Source organism: Saimiri boliviensis, chromosome 8 (assembly GCF_048565385.1).
Source record: "Saimiri boliviensis isolate mSaiBol1 chromosome 8, mSaiBol1.pri, whole genome shotgun sequence".
In the NCBI taxonomy this organism is placed as follows: domain Eukaryota; kingdom Metazoa; phylum Chordata; class Mammalia; order Primates; family Cebidae; genus Saimiri; species Saimiri boliviensis.
This window is the reverse complement of record NC_133456.1, coordinates 114,850,333-114,877,095: the sequence shown is the minus strand read 5'-3', so window position 1 is coordinate 114,877,095 and position 26,763 is coordinate 114,850,333. Positions and strand designations below refer to the sequence as shown.

The window sequence follows — 26,763 nt, the reverse complement described above, 5'->3', positions numbered from 1 at the left end:
AATTTTATTTTTGGCATCGTAAGAATCATGAGTTCCTGGTTCCAAATTTCTTTGGCTTTCTTTCTCTGAATGCTCATTTAACTTGCATCTTAAAAATGCTTGGCCAGGCATGGTGGCTCACGCCTGTAATCCCAGGACTTTGGGAGGCCAAGTCAGGCAGGTCACCTGAGGTCAGGAGTTCAAAACCAGCCTGGCCAACATGGTGAAATCCATCTCTACTAAAAAAATAGATGGGTAGATTGCTTGAGCCCAGCAATTCTAGATTAGCTTAGGCAAACTGGCAAAACTCCATCTGTACAACAATTACAAAAATTAGCCAGACATGGTGGCGCACACCTGTAACCCCAGCTATTTGGGAGGCTGAGGTGGGAGAATCACCTCAGCCTGGGGAGGTCAAGACTACAGTGAGCCGTGATCATGCCACTTCACTCCAGCCTGGGTGACAGAGTGAGACCCTGTCTCAAGAAAAAAGAGAAAGAAAGAAAAGAAAAAAGAAGCTTCAGCATCCTCTTTAATTTACCTCTCCTTTGCCCTCATATTAGATTATTTCCCAAGAGTCATTATTTCCACCTCTGCAGCACCCTTGCACACGTCTCTTCTCTCCACTGTCTTTTGATGTCTTTTTCGGTTCCATACAAATTTTAGTAGTTTTTTTCCATTTCTGTGAAGAATGTCATTGGCATTTTGATAGGAATTGCATTGATTCTGTAGATTGAGTTGGGTAGTAGAGTCATTTTGATAATATTAATTCTTCTAATCTATGAACATAGGATGTCTTTCCATTTTTTGTGTGTTCTGTTCAATTTCATTCATCCTGTGTTTCATGGTTTTCCTTATAAGGATCTTTCACCTCCTGGGTTAAATTTATTCATAGGTATTTTATTTTTTTGTAGCCCTTGTAAACAAAGTGATTTTCTTGATTGCTTTTTCAGCCAGTATATTCTCCTCTCTATTGACTTTCAAGACTTGACTACAGTCCTCCTAGCTGCTCACCTGCTGTGGCAAGAGCATCCTATCATTTCTCTCTTCCTTTCCTCTCTCCATCTCTCCAACATGTCTCTAAAATGCCATCAAATCAAGCATCCTCAAGCACAGGCCTAATAAATGGCCTGGAGATAAAATCTGATGTGTCCTCCACCTATGTGATTTATCTCTGGTAACATCAACAAAAAGAAGAAGCCTCCCTTTGCTCTCTCTTGTCCAGCAAGTGGGTTTTCTAACATGGAATACGTTCTTGTTGAGAAGTAGTGACTGTATTTCATTGCTTTACTTTGGGCATCGAGCTGCCAATCAAACAGCAGATGACAGATTCCTCAAGCCATTAACCAGTCATGGAAACACGGGAGCTTCTCAGATACCCCAAGCCATTTCCTTTTACCGTGCTGATATGTCCTTTTAGGCCTCTTGACATAGTGCCCCTGCCCATGAGCCGGGCAACGGAAAGAATGCTGCTGTTAACTGTAAAGGGCCTGAAAGGTGGGTTGGCATTCATCTGGCAGGTTAGGCATGTCAGGCCATTCTGGCAGAGAATGTGTGAAAGTGCAAAACAGGATCATCATATTGAAGCTACAAGAAACTACAAGTAGAATGTTTTGCTGAAGCATGAATTGTGTGAGGGTATGAAAGATGGACATAGGAGGGTTAGTTGAAATAACACAAGTGAAACTGACATCTGTAAAATGCTCCACAAATTTTGATTGTTGCTACAATGACCTCTTGAGCAGTTCTGTGTTTAGAACCAAATGATAAAATATATAGTTACTTTCTAAGCTGAAAAACAGTATTTAAAATGTTAACTACTTAAAGGTTGATTGTGTCAGAACAAGGAAATAGAGTTTCTTTTGAATTCATATTCTAAGAACTATTTATGAGAACGCTGTATTCGGTTGTTTCCGCTCACCTATATTCACGTTAATAGATTCAAACAGATTTCAATCTACAGAAGCATGGTCAATTCTCCAATCGCTGTCAACCAAATTACCATGGTTGAATCTGAATACTTTCAGTCAATTTTGGTTGTTGTTGACTGCCAATATCACCTATTATTTATGTAAACTGTCTTATATACACTTTTATATATAATTTAAATTTTTTCTTAGCCATCACTCAATCACACCTAAATTTGTGATATATAGTATTGTCATTGCTCACTTTGCCTTTTGTCTCTCTTTTCCTAAATCTACCTTTTCTTCCCCAAAGACACTCAAAGACTTAGTGATATCTTTGGGTTTTTCTCATTCGAGTTGACTTTAAAAGAACCCTTGTTATTAGTGATCTGATAAAACTGGTAACACAGATAAGGTGCACAGTTGTTGGAAACAAGAAGACAAAAAGAATCATTCTATGTGAGGAATTTAATTAAGTACTTCGAAAAGCCAAGATGGCTAAAGTATTAGAACTATTAGGAGTTTGACACGGTGGCCAGATAGAAAATCCATTTACAAAATTCAACATTTTTTATATAGCAGCAATAACCAATCCAAAAATATAATGGAAAATGTATTTGTTAACAGTTGCCAATCCTTAGTCGCCAGAAATGTGCTAAGTTCTGAACAGAAGCTCCTAGAACTGGGAGAGATGTTCATTAACTGTGGACTTTTAACATCAAGAGTACTTTGAGAGCTTAAAGGATGAGTTAATTCTAAAAGTAGAATTAAAACATACAATACACAAACCAGTAGAAGGAAAAGAGAAAATAAAGGAAACTCAGTTTAATAGAAGCCAAGAAAGGATAAATACAACAGTAAAAGAAAAATAAGGGTTAATAAAATTTCAAAATAAAATAGCATGAATAAGTTCAATTGTAGTACAATAAATATAAATGGATTAAGCTTGCTTGTAAAAGACAGAGGTATTCTGATTGAGGGGGAAATTTTCTCCCAAAGTCCCCTACAAGGTCTATTTTTGTTATTTGCAGAGACATCTTTATAGTGACATGTGAAGGTTGAACTAAATGGCTGGAAAATATATGCAGATATTTAGCAACCAAAAGAAAGCTCTATAGCTACAATAACATAAACCAAGAAAGTATTTTCACAGATAAAAATAACTGTGGAAGTTATAATAACCTTGAACCTGTATACACTCGACAATACATATTGTTAATAAGGTGGCCAGATATAAGATAGCTCTGTAGCTACAATAACATCAGAAAAACCAGACCAATAAAGTATTTTCACAAGTAAAAATATTCTAGAAGTTATGATAATATTGAACCTGTATAAGCTCAACAATACATATGGCTGATAAGATGAAGAGTTATGAAGAGAAATTAATTTTACAGTCAAACTGGAAAATGTTAACACTATGGCATCTGATTTTAGCAGTGTATCAAGAAAAAAAAATTCTGATCAGTCAGCATTTATCCCAGCAATAGTGAATGGTTTCATTTTAGAAAACCTCTCAATGTATTTAAGTACTTTTATGGTATAAAGGGAGAAAACCCATATGATCATTTTAATAGAAGAAGAGGAGCATCTAATGATGATGAAAAGAATATTCATTATTGATTAAAAGAAAAAACTTTTAAGATAGTAGAAATAAAAGGTATCATGGTAGATGCTGAAATCTTACAGAAAATAACATGTACATGATACCTTAAAAGCCTTCTGTTTAATAGTGGAAACATACAATTCCTGCTTTTATTCTCTATGGTATTGAACACCCCATTGAATGCAATGGAACAAGCCAAAGAAATCAGAGGAATAAGAAGTGGATAAGAAAAAATAAAATTATCATTTATAAATAATAATGCCTACTTAGAAAATCCAAAAATATATAATCCATAATACATAAAGAAGACTTACAAATCGGTAAGTAAAAAGCCAATAACCCAATAAAAAATAAGGAGAAAGGATATGAACAAGGAGGCCACAGAGACGACCAAAAATACATGTGAAAGCATGCTTAATATAACCAGTTATCATTGAAACTTAAGATAGTAATAAGATTTTATTTCATATTATCAGATTGGCAAAAAAAATGTTAAAATTTCCCAATGGTAGGTGATAATGAGTAATATATGAGGAATTCAGGATATTTCATAAATTGCTGATGAGGATTTTAGATCAGCATAGCGATTTCAAAGAGAAAAATTTTAATATAGCAGTAAAAATGAAGCTGTCCATGTTCTAGTATCAGTGACCTCACTTCTAGGGATATTCCTAGAGAAATTCTTGCACATGTACACACATTCAAGGTTGTTTATTGGAGCATTGCTTGTAATAGGGAAGAATCAGATGCAATCTAACTGTCCATCAAAAGAAGGTTAGATTAATAAACTCTGGCATTATTAACTCTATTATTATACAATGTAATAATGTACAGTTGTTAAAAAATTATCAAGAATGAATCTCAAAAACAGTGTTGAGTGAAGTTGCAAAAAGAAACAGTATATATTTATGTATAAAATATATATGTAATTATATATGTATACTGTACATATGCCAATATGTATATATTTGTATATATTATGTATATATTATAGATAGTATATATTGTGTATATATACATAATATATATATATTATGTGTATATATAATGTATACTATATATACTTATATACATATATAATGTGTATATAATATGTATATATATTATATATGTATATATTATGTATAAAATATATATATATAAAATACATAAATATATAATGTACATAATATATACTGTTATATATTTATGTATATTATGTATTATATTTATGTATATTATGTATACATAATACATAATATATACATAATATTACATAATGTACAAATATATTTGTGTACAAATATTTTGTATATATACACATAAATATACATAAAATACATAATATATACAAATATATATATTATGTATGTTATATATTTATGTATATTTATGTGTATTAAAATTTTATACATAAATATATACTGTTTCTTTTTGCAACTTCAGTTGCAATAACAAATATTTATTGTTAAAATATATACTGTTTCTTTTTGTAAGCAAAGTTGCAAAAAGAAACAGTATGTTATATATCTATGTAAAAAATAAAAAATAAGAGTGTATATTGCATCAGGAGATACAGCCCAAGTTCAAGAGACCAATTACTGGAGGGGAAGAATGGGATTGGGTTGGACACAGAGGGAGCTCCACTGTATGTACAGCATGTATTTGTTCTTGTTCTTGTTTTTTGAGGTGGAGTCTTGCTCTGTCGCCCAGGCTGGATCTCGGCTCACTGCAACTCCTGCCTCTTAGATTCAAGCAATTCTCCTGTCTCAGCCCTGCAAGAAGCTGAGATTACAGGCGCCCACACCACATCAGGCTAATTTTTGTATTTTTTTGTATTTTTAGTACAGACGGGTTTTCATCATGTTAGTCAGGTTGGTCTTGAACTCCTGATTTCAGGTAATCTGCCCGCCTTGGCCTTCCAAAGTGTTGGGATTACAGGTGTTGGGATTACAGGCATGAGCCATCACACTCACAACAGCATGTATTTAAAATAAACAGAAAGACATGAAACAACCAAAATAAACTGTAAACATTTACTAACTCCTGATGGTGGACACGTGATGGTTATATTCGTCTTTGTATTTTTCTGTATTGTTTGAAATTTTAATAATCTTAAAATACTTATAGAACAAATAGGTTTTTCTTGCCAACCTCCCAAATGCTGATTCTTTACCAAAGCCTATTCCAAAGGAAGTGATGAGTTCAGGGCCTTTTCCTTCTGTCTGTGGATGTGGAAATTTATCCGAGAAAGAAACCCTCTTTCCCCCAACTCAGTGGCAAGGGCACAGCAGGAAAGTCCAACTCCCAATTTTGTTCATGAAGTTAATCATCTGAATCGCCTCTCAGTCTTCAGCAGCTGAATTCAATGCAATAATTAAGCCTAGAGTATCTTCTTAGAGTAGGTGGTAGTGATGCAGGACAGGTGAGCCCCAAGGTGGGGCTTAGCCCACAAGGGTTCTGGCTTTGCCCAGGAAGAAATTCAGAGGCAAGCCGGTGGTAGAATAGAAGAAAACAGTTTTATTGAAGTGGGAATGTTACAGCTCCGTGACTGCTTCTGCAGAGCAGGCTACCCCAGAGGCAGAGAGTAGCAGCTCAGGTCAGTTTTGTAGTCATATTTACACCTACTTTTAATTACCTGCAGTTTAAGGGAATTTCTGCAGTTTAAGTTTATGCAGAAATTTCTAGGGAAGGGGTAGTAACTTTTGGGTCCTCTGGTCACTGCTATGGAAAGGGGCAGGAACTCTTGGGTGTTGCCATGGCAATGGTAAGCCGACATGGCACACTCACGGGCGTGTCTTATGGAAAGCTGCTTCTGCCCCAGTCCTGTTCTTGCTAGTCCTCAATTTGGTCCGGTGTCTGAGCCCTGCCTCCAGAGGGCCGTGGTAGGTTCTGAATGCGTACTTGGTGTTGGCATTGGCACTGGTGCTCTTACCCATTGATTGGTTCTTCCATTCAAACATTCACCTTCCTTGTTTTTTTTTCTTTTCAAATTTTGACTTATTTATTGAATTAAAATAATATTATACATAAAACGGCAATCTATATGCAGAGCAATTTAATGCGTCATAATATATGCAATTATCTTTACAAAGTCAGGATGCAAGATTTCATTCAGCAAGCATGAATGTTGAAGGCAATGTGGGAGAAGTAAAGTGCCTGTTTCAGGGCTTGGGGGGATTTAAGGAAGTTGCCTGATTCCCCGGGGAAGGGAGAAGAAGGCCACATGCTTCAAGGAGGAGATCTTGGAGCACTTAGGCACATCTCTGTAGTAATTAGCGCAGAAGCATTGTGAGTTATTTGTCATCTGACCCACGGTTTCTGAGGCCTGGTTGGCTGGGTCAAGTAGTCAGAGTTTCCGCAACCCAAAATTAAGTAGCTCACAGAGTAAGACCGTTTTGGAGAACAACTGTGCCTTACTCAACTTATTAAATCAAACCAAATGAAACAGAAAAAGATGGGGCGTGGGGTGGAGGGATCTAGTTATTTTCTCCTTACTTAGAAGGTAAAAAAGAAGCAGGGAACTAAAAATATCCCTACAAGCAGCTGCTGCTAAACCATCACATTTTGGGACCTCAAATGCTTCCGCAAATGAAATGTTGGGTGCTGGTTATTTTCTAATCCTGGGAGTCTTCTTGGTCAACAACAAGCTTCCGGGCACGAAAGAGTTAACCACAAGCTCACCACAGAATGTCAACCTGATTAAAATTAAAGAGTTATCAGATTTAAAAGGGGGAAGTAGAAACACACTCTTTTTCTTTCTCTGAAATCTAAAAGGAGTTTTTTCTCAAATCTTTAAAACCAATTTCTTGGGATGGAGTCATATTTTTAGTAGAAATATGCTAAATCGGTGACTCCCACCCACAGTCTTTTCTGCAAGGAGAGAGACTTTTCTGAGAAACTGGAGCAAGGAGCTGAGGAAATTTTCAACTCAACGGAATTTCCCCGAGATTGTAAAGAAAGACGGAATAAGTAAGTATAACTTACTTACAGGTAGAAACTTACGAGGAAAACAGAAAAGAAGGAAAAAGAAAAAGTCATAAAAAGTGATGGCAGCCTCGGAAGTCATGATGCCAAGTGTTTCTCCTGGGAACTGAGGCCCAGATGGACTCAGGTGGGGGCTGGTCCTGTTGACACAAATCCTAATTGTGTCAGGCAGGCCAAGCCCACGTGTCCAGAACCCAGAGCTCCAGTAGGCATTCCCAGCAGCCAGGTTCACTCTGCCCTGCTCCTCACCCATTTCCCAGGGGGGCTTCTTGTACCCATTTTCCTTCCTGCTCTCTAGAATTCACACTCAGTTTTATATAAGACAGGAGTTGCATAAACTGTGTGTTGTTGATAGGTATCATGCCCTTCCACGGAGAATGACAATCTAAATGTGGAAACACAGGGTGAAACCATGGGAAGCAGGGAGCACTGATTGAGGTTCTAGGGTGCTGGGGCCTTCAGATATTGCATATGCTCATCTACTGGGATGTTGCTTAAGAAGGGTTCAGTAGAGACAAACAGCATCATGAAAGTATCAAATCCATGTGTTCACAGGTGCTACCCCAGACATCAGGGAAGACAATGACATTTCAGGCACTGCGGGATTGCTGGGGCAGACAGCACAGAGCAGAGGGAAGGTTAAGGTTATAGGTTACATGGTACCAAAAGCCCATGCCTGTGCTCCAGGGACTGGCCTCAGACACACAAATGCAGCCTCAAGGCTTTTGCTGAGCTCAGATACTCCTGCAATGGGCATTCACACTGGGCTTCTTGGAGAGCTGAATTCCAAGGTGGCCACATTTCCTGAGGACATGGGAATTTAAGATGCAGGCGGGAAGCCTATGTCCTATTGGAAGGTTCAAAGGCTTCCTCAGCACAGTGCTGAGAAGATCCTGCTTTCTACTCAGGTGTAGGACAAGTTGTTACTAAGCCATAGAATGTTAGGACTGAAAGGGGCAAAGACCCTCTCCATCTCTGCATGCCTGCATGGAGAACGTGTACGCATTGTGCAAGACGCTCAAATCCCTGCACGCCCTGTGCATGCCCTAGCCCTGAGGAAGTGCTGGACCCTTGCTGATCTGCAGAAGGGGTAATCGGACCATGTGGACACAGCCAGCCCACGGGGCAACCCCTATGCCAACAGCATTCCATCCCAACCTCACACCATGTGCACAGCACCTGATGCTGTTGGGGTCAGGAGTGTGGCCTGAGCCACACCCAGAGTGTAGGATGAACATAGAGGAAACACTAGGATGGCAAAGGCCATTTGTCACCTGGGGGCCTCAGAAGCCACAGCACCAGAGGAGAGCTCAGGAGTCAGCCCGCTCCAAAGCTCTTCCTGCCCAAAGCATGTACCCTCATCCTGCACTCTGTGCCTCCAGGCCACCGAGAACAACAGTCACGTCGGTGAGGCGCGACACACTGCATGCCGGGCCCCCAGGAGAGCTCACACGCACAAATGCTCCCAGCCACAGATGAAGGAGCTTATTATGAATATGAAGGATAATTAACATTTTATTTTATTAGACATCACAATTCAAATCTAATAAAGTATATAAATATAAATACATCATAAATGAAATATATAAAATACTATATCATATCTTGTGAAATTATGATAAAATAACTATACAACTATATAATAAGCAATTAAGATGTTATATAAAATACTATAGTATACTCAATAGAATTAGTATATTATGTAATATAAATATTTAATAAAAGACATCGTACAGTACTAGAATATAATAATGTGGTTAAAATGAATACTTATGTAGTAATTAATTATGAGATAATGACTTCTTCTCATCTCCAATCTATAGAGGCAGGAACTAAGGCACAGAGAGGCCCAGTGACTTGCCCAGAGCCACACAGCACTTCAGTGGTGGAGCTAGGACTTGGACGCGGGCAGCCTGACGAGCGCGTGCTCTTACCCTTGAGTGTCTGCCTGTCCTCCTGCCTTTCCTTCCTCGTGTGCTGGCTGTATCCTGCTCCTGAGGCCCCTGTGGACTCTGACCCTCAACTGCCTTGTCATGTGTCTGTCCTGCATCACAGGAGGGCTGTCATGGGAGTCCTGGGGGCAGGTGGTGATGAGTAAGCAGGAAGAAGGGTTGCTGGCCTTCAGAGATTTTAGAAGTTGGAATTGCCAAATATTTAGGCTGTATTAGATGCATGGAGGACAGAAAGGAAGAAATGAGGATTTTGTTCAGATTTCCTGGGCAATGGGGAGGATGGGGTAGTATTTGTTGAAATAGCAAAGAGAGGAGAAAGAGCAGATCTGGGAAGGAAGGACAGTTCTGGAAGTGTAGACTAAGCAGCCTGACAGGCATCCACACAGAAAGGTCCGAGGGAAGGGTCTTTGGCCATGCAGACTAGAAGTCAAGTCACGTTTAATGAGCACCTACTCTGCTCTGGTCACTCTAGGCAGGCTAGCTTATGTAGTCTTATAGCACCCAGCAGGGTCTGTGTCATTCCCATTTTATATGAACAGAAGCTGAGGTCCACCGAGGTTAGGAACCTGCCCTCATGGATGCCCATGAAGGTTACTCAGTGGCCCACGGGTTTGCCTTTATGTGTCCCTTCATTCTTTACATGAGCCCAGTGCTGTCTCTCCAAAGTACAGGTATCAGACCCCTCTAGGATGTTCTGTTCCTTCCAGGAACAGTTTAAACCCAGTGACATGACGAGGCTCCAAGTCACAGCTCATGCCCAGCTTCAGAATCCCCACTTCTGCCACGTGCCTGAGCTCTCCTGCCTTGCATGGCTTTTGGAGCTCACCACGTGTTTTGTCTTGGGCCTTGCTCATTGTATTAGTCGGTGTTCTCCAGAGAAACAAAACCAATAGCATGTATGTAGATAAATAAGAGAACATTTACAATGGGAATTGGCTCACTCAATTATGGAGGCTGAGAAGTCCCACAAGATGCCAGCTGGAGCTGGATCACTAGGAAAGCTGGTGGTGTGGCTCAGTCTAAGACTGAAGACCTGAGGACCAGAGTGCCCACTGCTGTAAGTCCCAGAGTCCAAAAGCTGGAGAACCAGGTGTGCCATTGTCCACGAGCAGGAGAAGACGAGTGTCCCAGCTTGAACAGAGAGAATGCAACCTTCCTCTGCCTTCTTGTTCTTCTAGCCCTCTATGGTCGGATGATCTTTACCACACTGGTGAGGGTGATTTTCTTTACTCAGTCTACCAACACAAAATGTAGCCAGCCTGTTCGATTCAGATGCCAGTGTCTCCTGGAAACACCCTCACAGACATACCCAGAGAGAATTTTTTGCCAGCTCTCTGGGTGTCCCTTAGGCCAGGCAAGATGACACATTACAAGGAACCATCGTGCTCATGCACACTTCCTAATGCGTTTCTACCTTCTCAACTCCTGCTTGCCGTGAAGGTCTCCTATTGCCTGCCATCTTTCTCTAGGAAGCCTCTGGGACCCTTCCCTGTCTGGGCTTTGTGGCATTTCTCTGCAGTCCCAGTCTTTGCTCCCTTTTATTTACGCAGCACTCACCGTACTGTATCTGTCTCACTCCCGCCACCTTCCTAGCCAGCATAGAATGGCATGCCAAAGCTTTCATAAAGGAAAGTAGAAATTCACAAGTCCAAGCTCGAGTTTGAATTCAAGCCTGCCAACTTTCCAAATTCATAAGACTTTTCCATTCTCTCAAGATGCTTTTCTGGTTGGGAAAAATTCCGGTAGGCAGACCAGACAGGTAGGATTATGGAGGGGGTTGTTCCCGGGACTCCAGCTTTGAAATCACAAATGAGGAGTTTCCCTTTGAAGGACAGGAGGAGACCTGCTGGCCAAGGCATGCTATGTGCTGAGGGAACAGTCTTGGCTGGAGAGCGTATTGTGTGCCTGGCAGAGGAGGTGGCAAAGCACTCCTGAGGCAATGGAAATGACTGTATCTCTTGCAGTAGCAAGGACACCCTGAGAGGTGCTTTCAGGGGCGATTAGCTTGGGGATGAATCACAGGGTGGCCGAAAACCAGAGCCTCAGAGCCTGCCTAGGAAGCTCAGGAGATTAATGGTGCCTGTTGACAGCTTGCTTCCTGTGTCGGGGCTGAGCCTATGGATTCTGCTCAGATCCACTGACTCCTTGCTTTCTTGGGAGAGGGAATTACTGCCTCATGGTCTCAGTTTCCTCATCTGTAAAATGGGAATAGTAGCCAGGCGTGGTGGCTCATGCCTGTAACCCCAGCACTTTGGGAGGCTGAGGCCGGTGTCACTTGAGGTCAGGAGTTTGAGACCAGCCTGGCCAACATGGTGAAACACCATCTCTACTAAAAATACAAAAATTAGTCAGGCTTGGTGGCAGGTGCCTGTAATCCCAGTTACTTGGGAGGCTAAGGCATGAGGAATCACTTGAACCCGGGAGGCAGAGCTGAAATTGCTTCCCTGCACTCCAGCCTGGGCAACAGAGCGAGACTCTGTCTCAATAAAAAGTGTGTGTGCGTGGGATGGGGGGAATGGTGCTAACACTCCCATCTCCTAGGGGGGCTGTGAGGAAGCTGTGAGATCACAGAGGCAGGGCAGGCACTTCGGCCTGCTGGCCTGGGGCCCTCCGCAGCTGGGATCTCCCCGCAGGAGGAAGAGGAGGGCGGGGGCCTGGCTGCAGGGCCTCTGCACTGGGTGGAAAGCAGGGCCGGAGAAGCGGAGCTTGAGAGACGCTGGGAGAGGGAAAGTGAAAGGCAGTGAAAGCCCGAAGTGCAGTAACCCAGGGATTGACACCTAGAGCTGACAGGCTCACCCTGCGGTCTCAGCACCCCGCTGGGCGGCGTCGGCACGAAGTCTGGAGAAACGGCTCTTTTATTCTCGACCCTTCTCCCCCGCTTTTTTTTTTTTTTTTTTTTTTTAAGGTACCTGTTTGTTTTGCTTTCCACTTAAAATGAGGAGTCTTCTCCTTTACAAAAGCTCTTTTGTTCTAAGTCAGGCTCTAAACAGATGTACCGCCACAAGGGCCGGAAGCAGAGACCACACCGGTGCTCAGCTGGGTTGCAGGCTCTGCTGGGGAAGCCACCAGGCCAGTCCCCAGCCAGCGAGATGTCACGTACGCAGCCGGGTGTCATCCCCAAAACTCCCGGGAAACTCTCGGGGCGCCGGGGCAGGAAGAGGCTGACGTCAACTTAAACTCTGGGGACTTCAAACGAAACTTTTAGAATGATTCCTTTGCCCTTTACTTGGTAACGTAATAAACGGATCTTTCTGTGAAAAGATGGGCCAGTTTCCTTCAAAGGGCTCATTTCATGAGGAAAATACACACACACACACACACACACACACACACACACACACCCCTTTTCTTTTTCTTTTTTTTTTGAGACGGAGTTTTGCTCTGTCACCCAGGCTGGAGTGCAGTGGCGCGATCTCAGCTCAGTGCAACCTCTGCCTTCAGGTTCAAGCGATTCTCCTGCCTCAGCCCCGCCAAAAGCTGGGATTACAGGCTCCTGCACCGTGTCGAGCTAATGTTTGTATTTTTCGTAGAAATGGGGTTTCACCATGTTGGCCAGGCTGGTCTCAGACTCCTGACCTCAGGTGATCTGCCCACCTCAGCCTCCCAAAGTGCTGGGATTACAGGCATGAGCCACCACACCCGGCTATATATATATATATATATATATATATATTTATGTATAATATATATTATATTATATATATATTTATATATAATATATATAATATAATATATATTTTATATAAATATATATATATTTTATATAAATATATATATATAAATATATATATAATATAATATATATTATATATAAATATATATAATATAATATATAATATATATATATAATATAATATATATTATATATAATATATATATAATATATATTATATATAATATATATATAATATATATTATATATAAATATATATATAATATATATTATATATATATATTTCTCTCTCTGTCTCTCTCTCTCTCTTTCTGTATATGTATAAGCAGAAACATTGCTGCTTTGCTACAAAGTACATGATAATATAAACTGGACGAATATGATTCCTTCCTCCCTTCCTTGGAGAGGTCGCAGACTTTAGGATAGGAGAATGGTTCACAGGCATGTGCGTGGGGCAGGTAGTCAGAGCTGTCTATTATTAAAGGTGCTTCTAGAATCCTTGGGGAATGTGGGCACTAGCAAACAGCTTGTTATTAAAGGAATTGCAATACTCCCACTTGAAATGTTCCCATTTTCTCTGTAAAGGAATTTCTTGAGCAAAGGGAAACTGTACATCCTCTGTCAAGTTCAAAATGAGTGGTGTTTGGCTTTAATAATTTTAGTAGCTGATGACAAAACGATGCTCTCTGCTGTTCTCTCTGTGCCTAACGTGATGTGAATGAGGTGGTCCTGATGTGAGCTGCTCTGGTTTTGCGGGGGATGAATATCGATCTGTGTGTTCCATTGACTCCTTCTTTAAACTTCTATCTCAACACTTAGCCTGTGTCATAATCGTCTGCGCAGAGGTCAAGGACGGGCTCTCATTCATCTCTGTGTCTCAAACCCTGTGCCTGACACACAGTAGTTGTTCAACGAACACTTGGTGAACGAATGCATGCACAAAGGAATGAACAAACCCATGACCGGAAAGTCCTGCCACTCAAGAAGTCGTTTCCTATCACCCCGATTTCCCCACTTCCTCCTGTACCCCCAACCATCTGTTACCCCTACTGCCGTAGCAACTTCTTCTCTCGGAAAACCTTCTTGGGAGAAAACGTGCCCCGCCTCATGCCTCAGAGGCGCACTCCTATCCTTGCCTTTGTTATTTTTATTGCTGAGAGTACAGAAAGCAGCTTCTGAAGGAGGTATCTATTTTGGTCCCAAACAGAAAAGAGTGGGTGATTCTGTGGGCAGAGGTGGCAATTCCTGAAGGTGGTGTGGTGACTCACACCTGGAGGTGCTCAGAATTTCCTCTGTTTTGTGGCTGCTGGGGCAGGTGCGACAGTGCTGCTTTCTCTAAAGATGCTCTACGCTGCTCTGGGGGGTAGAAGGATGGCTGCAGGGAACAGCAGGACCTGGAGAACCCAGACCCCAAGGACCAGATGGGCCCCAAACTGTCCTGCAGGAGGCTGGCGGCTCCCGCAGCCTGAGTGCCACGCAGCTCTTGGGTGCTGCCTCACTCCACGTACCTGGGGCTGGAGGAGCAGTGGCATTACTCAGAGCCTATTACTTCGCCTTTGTCAAAACCAAAAATAACTCCCCTGCTCACATGGCACCTTCGTCTTTTGACCTTTAGCAGGAGGAAAGAAGACAGGTTCTAGCATGAGACCGCCTGCTTCCGATCCCAGCCCCTTCCTCGTAGGGCTATAGCAGGCAACCTATTTAACCTCTGTGAGCTTCAGATTGCCAGGCCTCAGTTTGCCAGGCATAAAACGGGGAAAATCATATGACCTACTTTATTTTGAGAATTAACCAAAGTAATACTATGTCTTAACACCCAAAAGATCGTATTTAGGCAATGGGTATTCACTGTCACAGTTCTAGCTAGCATTCAAAGGTTTTCTGGAACAAAGCTTAAAGCAAATAAGCCTGAGAGGAAAAATAGGTAACGGAATCAGAGTTGGTGCATGGCCGGGCTTAACCAGCTGTCCGTTTCCTGGTCCGCAGCTTTGCTCACCTCCCTTTCCTACCAAAGGAAATCAGGGACTGTTGGCGACAGTTTTATCTTCCACATTCTTTAGGATAAAGAAACCGATGGCTTCCATACAACTTCCTTATTTAAAATTAATTATCATTTTACAAAATAGAGGTGGGGTCTCGCTATGTTGCCCAGGCTGGGCTCAAACTCCTGGGCTCAAGGGATCCTCCCCTCTCGGCCCCCACACAGTGTTGGGATTATAGGCATGAGCCACTGCACCCGGCTGCAGCTTCCTTCTTATCCGTTTAAAACTCTGCTCTTTCTTCTTCTTTTGGGAAAAATGACTCAATTGCTGCGAGTCCAGTTGCACCAGCTCATTCCTGCACTATGTGCAGCATGGGAGGAAAAAGCCTGGGACAGGCAGGGACGTGCGCCAGGAGCTCGTCCGGCCACACCTTCCACGATGGGCAGGCCCCTCCGCTGGCACAGGATGTGAATACTTCTGATCCGTATCTTGCCCGTTCCTCTTCCTCCTAGCACAGTGACCTTCCAGTCAACCCCACCCATGCCACCCACACACTTTGTTGCCTTGGAGTTTCCTGCCACCTGAAGCCCTCCTGTGTGTAGGATGCCTGGATCTGGCTTGAGGGCTGCAGGCAGAGCTGCTGGTCAAAGCCCCTGGGAACTGGTTGGGGTAGGAGTGGGGGCGTGGGCTGTCAGGACGGAAGCACTGGGACTCCAGCCTTGCAGTGTGCACGTGGCTGGGGCTGGGTCAGGGAAAAATGTGGAGTTAGGGAAACAAGACCCAGGACTTCTTTGGCTGCCATCCAGGGTCATGTGGTGCTGGCCATAGTGATCACTGACCCATTGCACCAAGGACATCTGCTGGGGACCAATGACAGCTGCAGAGACTGCAGGTTGAAGCAAGGTGGGAAGCACTCACATGCTGTCTGTCTGAGCAAAAGTATTCGTTTTTGTCTGAGAATCTTTAGTCACCTGAGACTCATTTTGCTTGGCACACACCCAAAACCGCATGTATGTTGAAACATGGTCCCTTGTGTAGTTGTCCTGGCAAGCACCTCATCTCACTAACTGGTCAGGTCACTACTCGTGGAACATGGTCTGCATATATGACTCTAGCAAAATCATAGAAAACACCATCCTCCAGCCCTTCTCCTGGTATTCAGAACCACCCTTCAGAACCAGCAGGTCCCAAGCCACCTTCTCTGAGAACTTTTTTTTCTAGTTCCCCAGGTAGCATGTTGCTCTCCCTGTTCTGATCATTCATGGCATTCTTTGCAGTATTTGATCTTTCCCAGATTGGTTTTCCCTTTTTCTGATTTTTTTTTTTTTAAGAGACAGGGTCTCACTATGTTGTCCGGGCTGGTTTTGAACTCCTGGGCTCATGTGATCCTTCTGCCTTGGCCTCCTGAAGTGCGGGGATTACAGGCGTGAGCTATCATGCTCAGCCTATTTTCTCATTTCAATCACAAGTTCTGTGTGGTTAGAAGCAATGCATATTTCTTCTCTGACCTGATGGCCTCGTTACTCAAAATGGGGTTTGTGCACCAACAACATAGGCCTCACGTGGAATCTGTTTTCGCCAGAATCTTAGGTGCTAACTCCAGACCTCCCAAGTCAGAATTTGCTTCATGACAAGATCCCAGGATGATCTCTAAATGCACTAAAGGTTGAGAAGAAGTGCCTGGGCACACCTGTTCCCAGTGAATAGAAATGAGATAATTGAATCAAACCAACCATGGAAATCGTTATTCCATCCTTCTAATTTGGTGAGTTTCAGTCCTGAGTGCAACTTGGAAGCATTCGAGGAACTAGAAGAGAAGGTATTGTGACGTTCGGTTCTGTTCCCCAGACAGTCTGCTTAATTTGTCTTAATTAGTCTTGGACGTCACTTTTTAAAGCATCCCGGATGCACACTCTAATGTACAGCTGGCGTTTTGAACCATTACCCTCTACACATTTCCCAGTGGGAACTGTGTTTTCTTTTTGACAGAAGCAAACCCCAGAGTCGCCTTGAGATCAATCAAAAAACCGAATAATCTTAGAGTGGAAAATACCTAAAATTTCTAGAGACGATTATATTATTGTTTTCCCCTAAATGAGTGAGTTACTTGAGAATACGGTGGAGGATTCAGTGGGGGATATTGGCAAACACTGTTGACTTAGGAGTGGGAGCCACTCAGCAGGTGTTTCGTTTCCCGTGTTAAACCGTGAGCACGAGAGGACAAGAGCTGGAACCTTCCTCTGTAATCCTCATGCATGAATGGCTGGATGAAGGAATATCACTGAGAATCCAGGTAAGGATGTACAGGGAATATTGAGCTGAAATTTAAGAGAGCTGGGTTCTAGTTCAGCGTCTATGTGAACTCTTTCAGTGAAGGAGGTCTTAGAGCTTTTAGAAGTAATCAACGGAATTAAGATTCTCTTTTCAGCGGGGCACAGTGGCTCACACCTGCAACCCCAGCTCTTTGGGAGGCCCAGGCAGGTGGATGGCTTGAGGTTCAGAGTGTAAGACCAGCCTCGGCAACATAGCAAAACCCTATCTCTACTAAAATTACAAAAACGAGCCAGGTGTGGTGGTGCTCACTTGTAATCCCAGCTACTCAGGAGGCAGAGGCAGGAGAATCACTTGAATCCAGGAGGTAAAGGTTACAGTGAGCTGAGATAGCACCACCGAACTCCAGCTTGGGCGACAGAGTGAGCCTCTGTCCAAAAAACAAAACAAAACAAAGATTCCCTTTTCTCTTCTCTCAGGAAAAGGCCTGGAATAGAGAAAAGAGACGGATTCCCACCGTGTAAAAGTTCTCCCGTGGGAGACAAGGATATTGTTTAAGAGGAAAAATTCCTACTCAAGCAAACAAACAGCAGAAGCCCCTTCCTCCCTGTCCAGGGCAGGAGCACAGTGGACCACCTGCTGCTCCCTAGGCACTGCTGTGTCTTGGCTCACCAGGAGCCTCTCTCCCTGGAACCGATTGAAATTGATTGGTCCCTTGGGGCTCCCTTCCCATGTCACCCTCATGAAGCCTTCTCTGATAGCCCCATGCTCGGTAGATCTTACCATATATGACTTGTGTTACTATTTCGATGCCTTTCTCCTCCTCACCAGCTTATGATTCTCACAAGGATCAGGAGTATGTTTTGCTCATTTTCACATGTCCTATGGCAGGCGTCCCCAAACTTTTTACACAGGGGGCCAGTTCACTGTCCCTCAGACCATTGGAGGGCTGCCACATACTGTGCTCCTCTCACTGACCACCAATGAAAGAGATGCCCCTTCCTGAAGTGTGGCGGGGGGCCGGATAAATGGCCTCAGGGGGCCGCATGCGGCCCGCGGGCCGTAGTTTGGGGACGTCTGTCCTATGATATTGAAAAGGAGCATAAGCAGTACTGGATAGATGTTGAGAACTGAGTTAGCGGAGTTTTTGCCTTGACACCTGCAACTGCAGCAATTACAGAAGCAGCAGGTCACGCTTGGGTGCAGGGCAGTACCTCTTCAGAGCTGGGAATAACCCACGGTGAGACATCAGGCTTGGGTGCATTGACACACAAAGGTCACTCAACCCTGACTCTGCCAGTATGTCTTCATTTGGGAAACTTTTTCATCCAAAATCTCCCCAGCTTGAAAATGCCTTTTAAGCAGACATTTGATTTCCTTTCCGGAATCCTTGACACAGAGTGATGGAGCTGGAAGGGAGTTTCAACATCCTGGGGTTGACCTCCTCATTTTACAGAGGAAATCTGTCAAGCACTCACGCCCTCACCACCTCTTCTCAGTGCGTCGGCCCACTTTCTGCTTTCTACAAGGTTTACTTTCCTGCTGATTCTATTCCCGGTGACCTTGGGCAACATGCCTCATTTCCTGAGGGAATTCTCTGTTTATCTGTAAAGTTTCTGCTCATTCTGGGGCAAGAAGAGGAGCGGAGAAGAAGGGTGAACAGCTGCCATGTTGAGGGACTGCCTACCTTGATGGTGTCCATAGCTAGCAGAGGAATGACCCCAACAAGTAATCACAAAGAGGGCTGGGCATGGTGGCTCACACCTGTAATCCCAGCACTTTGAGAGGCCGAGGTGGGGAGATCACCTGAGGTCAGGAGATCAAGCCCAGCCTGACCAACATGGTGAAACCCCATCTCTGCTAGAAATACAAAAATTTGCCAGGCATGGTAGCACACGCCTGTAATCCCAGCTGCTCGCGGAGGCTGAGGCAGGAGAATCACTTGAACCTAGGACGCAGAGGTTGCAGTGAGCCAAGATCTCGCCACTGCACTCCAGCCTGGGTGACAGAGTGAGACCCTGTTTCAAAAACAAAAAACAAACAAACAAACAATTACAAAGAGGTATAAAGAATATCCAAGGCTTTAGGCAAAAATCAGTCTAGGAACATTTCTCTGAGGGCAGTGGGGTGGAGGCCACCAACCTCTCTATATTAGCACCTCTAACTGACGCATTTGTGAAGCTCATTCTTTTGGTGTAGGATTGTGAAGTCAATTTTTTTCTTTTTCAAGTCTCACATCTAAAATGAAGGCTATGCACAGGTAATTTACCAAACTGCCTATTTAAGGAAAGTAGCAACTGTTTTATGAAGTGCCCCAGTGTTCAGGAAACCCTACAGCTTCAAGACATGTCGTGAAGATGAATGAGGTAACGGTGGCAATAATACTTTGGGACCTCAAGAAGTTGAAAGATTAAATGTGAAGGGCTGAACATTTTGTGTTTGGCTGACAGAGGTGAAGATGGGAAATTCCATTGTGGGCAGTTGTCTTTACAAGAAGGGATAATTACACAAACACATCATCTCAATGGGTTTCCGCACTGTTTTTTTTTTTTTTTAAATATTTTCAAGTCTAGAGGATAAAGATTTGATCACAGAATTCCTAGAATGAAAGAAAGATGATCAAGGGATACATAAGCTCTCAGAATTTCCACAGTTCTGAGAAAGGTGCCTTCAATAACGTGCCATGTTGGTAACAGCAGAAGAATTCTCTTTCTGACCACATCCCAGGACCCAGTAATATAGAGACTTAAAACACTCAAGTTGACTAACACATCCTCATCATAAACCCTTGCCATGTTAAATGGTGGCTTTGGAAATTTTCAGAATGAAAATCTGCCCTTATGAATCAGCTAGAAATTGCATCTCTTGACAGTGTGATTTCATTAGAGGACTCTCACCCTGAGGAATAAAAAGACTGATTTGCTTCAACACTGAGTTCTTGGAGAAAGAAGGTCTGTGATGAGATGGTTTCCTGCCCTGGAGCAATGCCTGAAAATTCCTGTTGATAACAGAAACTACCCATGTCATTGTCTTTGGCCACTGCGTCCTCATTTGCCTCATGACTGGACTATTTTGAGAGCCTCATGACCTGTCACTGTGCACCTGATCTCTCTCTATGCCAGTATCATCTCCATAAAGCTCTGATCCCTGTTTGCAGTGAACAGGAACAACAATCCAGGGAGACCAGGTTCAAACCCTGGCGCTGTCACTGCCTGTGCGAGTCTGAGTTTTGGGTTCTTCTTCATCTAGGGGATCATGACATCCATACTGCAAAGTGGCTATGAAGATTACAATAAGACACATACCTGGCACATAGGAGGCACTTTATAAATTATGATTTTAAAGTTTCTTGTAGTCCTTTATTACCTACTAAGTGAAGTTAAAAAGTTATAACTAGGAGAATTCTCTTTCTGACCACATCCCAGGGCTCAGTAATACGGAGACTAAAAATGCCCATGGCTTAGATGTTTCGTTTGACCTCATCCTAACTTTCCAGTTTGAATTCCCCACATCCCTATCCTCCCTGTCCAGGGCAGGAGCACCGTGGAGCACCTGCTGCATCCTAAAGCACTGTGTGTCTTGGCTTATAAGGGTCTCTCTCCCTGGAATCTCACTGATGGAAATGCACTGGCCCCTTGGATCCCCCATTACATATCACCCTCAGGAAGCCTTCTCTGGTAGCCCCTCGCTCCGTAGATCTTATCACCCTCTAACTGGTATTACTATTATTATGTCCAGGCTTTTCTCCTCCTCGCCAGGTGATGAACTGCTTAAGGGGCGTGACTATCTCTTACTCATTTTTGCATTTCCTACAGTGTTCAGGGGCATATGAGTTATGGACAGATGTTGAGAATGGAGTGAAAGAAAGAGTCCTGATGGAACTCAGTGCAACTCTGCCCCCACCAAGACCATTCAGACCCCTGGGTAAGTCACCAGTGGCCGGAAATAACACAAGTTTACTTGAAATGTGTTTCCCAGAGGCAGAACATGACTGATTGTAAAGATTTTGCTGTTCTGGCTTGGATTGAGTTAGCAAAAACTCTGTGGAGGTAGAAATCACATTTAAAACCTTCCTGAAAGTATGCCCTCTTTGTATGAATGATACGATGGACTCTGAGGACTCGGGAAAGAGTGGGAGGTGGGTGAGGGATAAGAGACCACACATGGGGTACAGCGCACATGCTCGGGTGATGGGTGCACCAAAATCTTACAAATCCCCACTAAAGAACTTATTTATGTCACCAAACATCACCTGTCCTCCAAAAACCTACTGAAATAAAACATATATAATAAATATATCAAATGCCCTCTTTAAAGACACTGATTGCTACATCTGGGCCAGCGCACAGCCCAGCATGACTTGGCCACTTGCCCTGAGCAAGCGAGCTGACTCCTCAGAGGCATCATCATCTTTCATTTCTTAATAGATTATTTCTGAAGCCAGTTAGCATTCTACTTCTTGCCATTATGAACCTTCAAAAAAATTTATAAACTTTCATATCTGTCTTCCTGAGTAAACAAAGGGAAGACATTATTAGAAAATTTACACTCAATTAGGAAGAGTGGTTTGAGGTAGAAGTTGGTGGTTTTTTATTTCTTTTAAAAAAAAAATCTCGGCCAGGCACAGTGGTTCGTGAACTCTGGGAGGCCAAGGTGAGTGAATCACTTGAGCCCAGGAGTTCAAGACCAGCTTGGGCAACATGGCAAAACCCCATCTCTACAAAAAAATCAATTAGCCAGGCATGGTGGCGTGTGCCTGTAGTCCCAGCCGCTCAGGGGGCCGAGGTGGGAGGACCACTAACCCTGGAAGGCAGAGGTTGCACTGAGCCAGTACCACGCCACTGCACTCCAGTCTGGGTGACAAAGACCATGTGTCAAAAAAAAATCTTTGAGAAAACCCATTTGAAAGCAGGAATGACATTTAAAATTTGCATATATAAAACACATATACATATACATATCATGTGTATACATAGGAATATGAGAAGTAGTCATATTCTAAAGGCGAGCATGCATATTTGAAAAAATTTCTGTAAAGTTTCACTTGTAAGGAAATTCCTAGGTATTAGTTCCTGAGGCAGTAAAGCAAGGCATACATCCTTGAAGCTAAACTTTTCTGATATCTTAAATTATCCCAGTATTTGATATATGAGCACTGATGTCTCCAGCAAATTAACCTGAACTTAAAGAGCTTCCTGATAGCCTCTTAGCGGACGCATGGAGTGCAGAGAATAAAAGGAAATTCATTGAAGAATAAAAGATAACTTCTTGAGGAACCTGCTCCTCAGGGCCCTGGTAACATCCAAATATCCTGTCACGCTATTTGTCCCAGAATTAACTGTCAAGGACTGTGAGTGACAAGAGAACCTAATGCTATTTCAGGCTCTCTTGACAGACTGAGGAACACTGAGGCATAAACTGGGGTCCCTGCGGGTCACGGGCAGGAGGTGGAACCCAAGATTCAACTCTCTTCTCGGAACCATCTACTTGGGGCTCCCTCTGGTTCTGTGGCTGGGAGAGGGATGCCCATCAGCCTTCCCGGAATTCCGGGGGCACCCACAGGCCCTTACCTGCCAGGCAGCCGGGCACCATGATGAACGTGAGCAGTCCCCACATCAGCAGGTGTGAATCCATCTTCCTGGCCCTTGGGAGCAGCCGGGGCAGTCAAGAGGAGGTCTTTCTCTGCAGAAGGCCCAGTTGCAGTCAGCCTTTTCTTGGCATCACGCTGGGAGGATGTGGGATGGGAAGATCAGTCCGCCTGGACTGTCACCCCTGTGGGCCCATCAGGTGTCTATCGGAGTCAGGAGCTGCTCTCTTTAAGTATTGGGCTGGTGTGTTCAGCCAGGAAACTGCCTCGCACTCTATTCTCTCATCTCAAATATAGGAAGTGTTTTTTTCTTTTTCTCTCTTTTTTTTTTTTTGATGACAATATATAGTTTGCGGTAACTTTTAACCAAGGTTTTGTTTTCAAGTTCAATTGCTGGAGGTGTGAGCTGGGGTTGATGAGAAGGATCAAGCTTCATGTATGAATCCTTTCTTCAGCTACGCCCACAAAAGGAGAGGGAGATTCCCCTGCCGTTGAAGGTAGGGTGAGCAAGCACTTCTTGGCAGTGGTCTCGCCCAGCACTTTGCAAATTGAGTCCTCCCTCAGGGTTACAGCTTCCTGGGGAGTCAGCAGGGACCACCTGGGATGAAGGAGCAAAGTCCTGCCAAGATCCTGGTCAGGCAGCCTCCAATATTCAAATAATGGAGAAGGATGCAGCAAACTGATGAATCCTGAGAATTCATAAATAATCCCCCATGATTTATAATCTGTGAACTATAAACAAGCCATTATCATTTCACCACGGTGCCCTGGGCTCCTGAAAGCACGCTGTCATTTTGTAAGGTGTTTTGCTTCCAGATTCGTCTTTCTCTTAAAGGATCATGCAAAAAGTGGGCTTTGGTTTTAAACTTTGGATTTTTGTAAAATTCAGTCTTGTTTATTTACAACCCGAGGGCTCTTCTGATAATTGTGAAACGGTTGACTGTTTTGCTCCCTGGAAGTTTGTCTCAGACTTAAAGCCATTGGATAGTTAGAACAAAACACAATTGTTTAAATACTAGAAAGAAGCAAAGATATTAACAGAAAGAAAATCATCCAGGCAAGCAAAGGAATTCATGCTTCCGAAATGCATCACATCAGCTGGGCCTGGTGGCTTATGCCTATAATCCCAGCACTTTGGGAGGCCAAGGCGAGTGGATCACCTGAGGTTTGGAGTTTGAGACCAGCCTGGCAGACATGGTGAAACCCCAGTCTCTATTAAAATATATATATATATATAAATTAGCCAGGTGCAGTAGAACATGCCTACAATCCCAGAACTTTGGGAGGCCAAGGCAGGTGGATCACTCGAGGTCAGGAGTTTGAGACCAGCAAAGGACATGATCTCATTCCTTTTTATGGCTGTGTAGTATTCCATGGTGTATATGTACCACGTCTTCTTCATCTAGTCTATCACTGATGGGCATTTCAGTTGGTTCCATGACTTTGCTATTGTTAATGGTGCTGCAATAAACATATGGGTGCATGTGACTTTACAGTAGAATGATTTTTATTTTATTTTATTTTAATTCTTTAAGGTGGGGTTTCACCATGATGGACAGGCTGGTCTTTAACTCCTGACCTCAGGTGATCCACCCACCTCAGCCTCCCAAAGTGCTAGGATTACAGGCATGAGCCACGGCGCCTGGCCTATAGTAGAATGATTTCTACTCCTTTGGGTATACACCCAGTAATGGGATTGCTGGGTCAAATGGTATTTCTGATTCTAGATGCTTGAGAAATCTCCATACTGTCTTCTACAATGGTAAAAACTCTTTTCTTATCCTTAGAAACAATGCACATGAGCACACACCCTGGATAAATCTGTAGGAAGTTTCAGGATGGGCACTTTGTTTTGATTGAGACAGGGTTTCTGGAGTGCAGTGTTGCGATCTCACCTCACTGCAGCTTCTACCTTCTTGACTCAAGTGTTCCTCCCACTTCAGCCTCCCAAGTAGCTGGGACCACAGGCATGCTCCCACCTCAGCCTTGCAAAGTACTGAGATTACAAGTGTGAGCCACCACACCCAGCAGTTGTGGGCGCTTTGAACTTCAAGGGTCGAAGGGTCTCAGGTCAAGGTGTGAAACTGTGGGCCTCTAGAGGATGGCCCTACGTCCAGCTTATTGGTGAGCTCACACCACCTAATGCAGTGCATAACACATACGGGTGTCCAGTCCCTGTGTATGAAGACACACATGCATATGAATACAACTGGCATACACTAAAGCAGTTTCAGACAAATTCTTTGTGAGGCAAATTCAAAATTTTGTTTCAAACCTGCTGCAAGGAGGTAATTTCCAATAAGTCCAGTTCAAAAATTTCTTACCTAGTAGAGGATTTTTTTTTTTTTTCAAAGAAAAGGTATCTAGATAACACTGGTAGATTAAGTTCAAGAAAAGAACATTTGGTTAAAGGTAACTAAGTTCATCCAGGGACAGATGGTCAATAGAGCAAGCCGAGTCTCACTTCATCAGGAAATTGCTCAAGTCTATTATCAGAAACGCTTGGTACTTCCCAGAAGAAACTGCTCATCACAGCAGATAACAAATTTCTGACCCAGACCGACTTCCCTTAGGTTTAAGACCACTAATGATCATAAGAAGAGCAATTGAAATTTTGGAGGGAAAAGTTGCTGAGCTGATGTGATCAGGAAAGTCCCACGTGTTTTCCTTGAAGGATGGCTGCAAGATCTGTGGACTTCAGCCACTGTAGCTGCCTAACCCAGGTGGAACATAACCGAGCGATGTGATAATGAGGCTGAGCTGGTGGGGTGTACAGGGGAGACTGAGGCATAGAGATGCTGAGATACTCTCCAGGAGGGAAACAGTAAGAACTGGAGGAAGGTGAAATAAATTGGAATAGCAAGAAGAAGGCTTGATGCCAGAATATCAAGCAAAGGGAAAATGCAGTTTTTAATGCCTGGATATGGGGCAAGAAGTGGGAAACAGAATTTGTGAGCTTTGGCGAGGAGAAAATTCACTGATTTGAGCTCATCAGGTGGATTGGTGAACTCCAAGTGCATGAGGCTGAGGTTAGGGGATGGCGGAGAGGCAGTAGCAACTGTGGGTGGGAGTTAGTTGTTCACTTGGATTGTTCTCTTGTTCCTACAACGTTGGACAGTCCTTGAAGACAGCATTTATTATCTAGACAACTTCAAAGCTTGATTTGCCACCACCGACTCCAACCACAATAATGAACAGTTATCTTGCAACAGAAATCATTTCTGTTTATGAGAGTCTAGATTGGGAAATGGGGTCAAAGGAGTAGAGGAAAAAAGGAGATTGGTGATGAGAAATCAATCCACTTGTCAGTGGTCACTTCAACAAGGCCCATAGAACCAGCAGGCGTGGTGGCTCATGCCTGTGATCCCAGCACTTTGGGAGGCTGAGGCGGGCGGATCATCTAAGGTCAGGCGTTCAAGACCAGCCTGGCCAACACGGTGAAACCCTGTCTCTACTAAAAACACAACAATTAGCTGGGTGTGGTTTTGAGTGTCTATAATCCCAGCTACTTGGGAGTCTGAGGCAGGAGAATTGGTTGAACTGAAGCGGTGGAAGTTGCAGTGAGCCGAGATCATGCCACTCGCACTCCAGCCTGGGGGAACGAGAGCAAAACTCCATCTCAAAAAAAAAAAAAAAAAATGCCCATAGAACCAAGTGGCACAGACACCCCTATACTTCTATGAAAGGAATAACCATGAATCATTTAATGCAGAAATAAAAGGGAAGGAGGAAGGATGGAATTAGGAAGAAGGAAGTAGGAGAGAAGTGAGCGCAGAGGGGAATGGTGGGCCCCCTTGGTGACGGGCACCATAGCTTGCTCACTTTGACTGCTGAGGATGT

General features: G+C 43.5%; 2 protein-coding genes and 1 long non-coding RNA gene across 5 annotated transcripts in view; 2 read left to right on the top strand and 1 right to left on the bottom strand.

Moving 5' to 3' along the window:
* The window catches only part of LOC120367626 (uncharacterized), a 57,066-nt gene extending 48,053 nt beyond the window's left edge, over positions 1 to 9,013 (top strand). Inside the window, exons 10-11 of the long non-coding RNA XR_005581958.2 lie at positions 7,339 to 7,443; positions 8,014 to 9,013. This is a non-coding gene — a long non-coding RNA (uncharacterized LOC120367626). The remainder of the gene's footprint in view (positions 1 to 7,338; positions 7,444 to 8,013) is intronic.
* IL2RA (interleukin 2 receptor subunit alpha) overlaps positions 1 to 23,362 on the bottom strand; it is a 50,612-nt gene extending 27,250 nt beyond the window's left edge. For all 3 annotated transcript variants that reach the window (XM_003939041.4, XM_074405105.1, XM_074405104.1), the window contains exon 1: positions 22,907 to 23,362. In XM_003939041.4, the coding sequence (XP_003939090.1) occupies positions 22,907 to 22,970 (64 nt within the window). In that variant the 5' untranslated portion in view covers positions 22,971 to 23,362. The remainder of the gene's footprint in view (positions 1 to 22,906) is intronic.
* RBM17 (RNA binding motif protein 17) overlaps positions 21,152 to 26,763 on the top strand; it is a 56,547-nt gene continuing 50,935 nt past the window's right edge. Inside the window, exon 1 of the mRNA XM_074405090.1 lies at positions 21,152 to 21,260. The gene's annotated coding sequence lies outside the window, so the exon portion shown is untranslated. The remainder of the gene's footprint in view (positions 21,261 to 26,763) is intronic.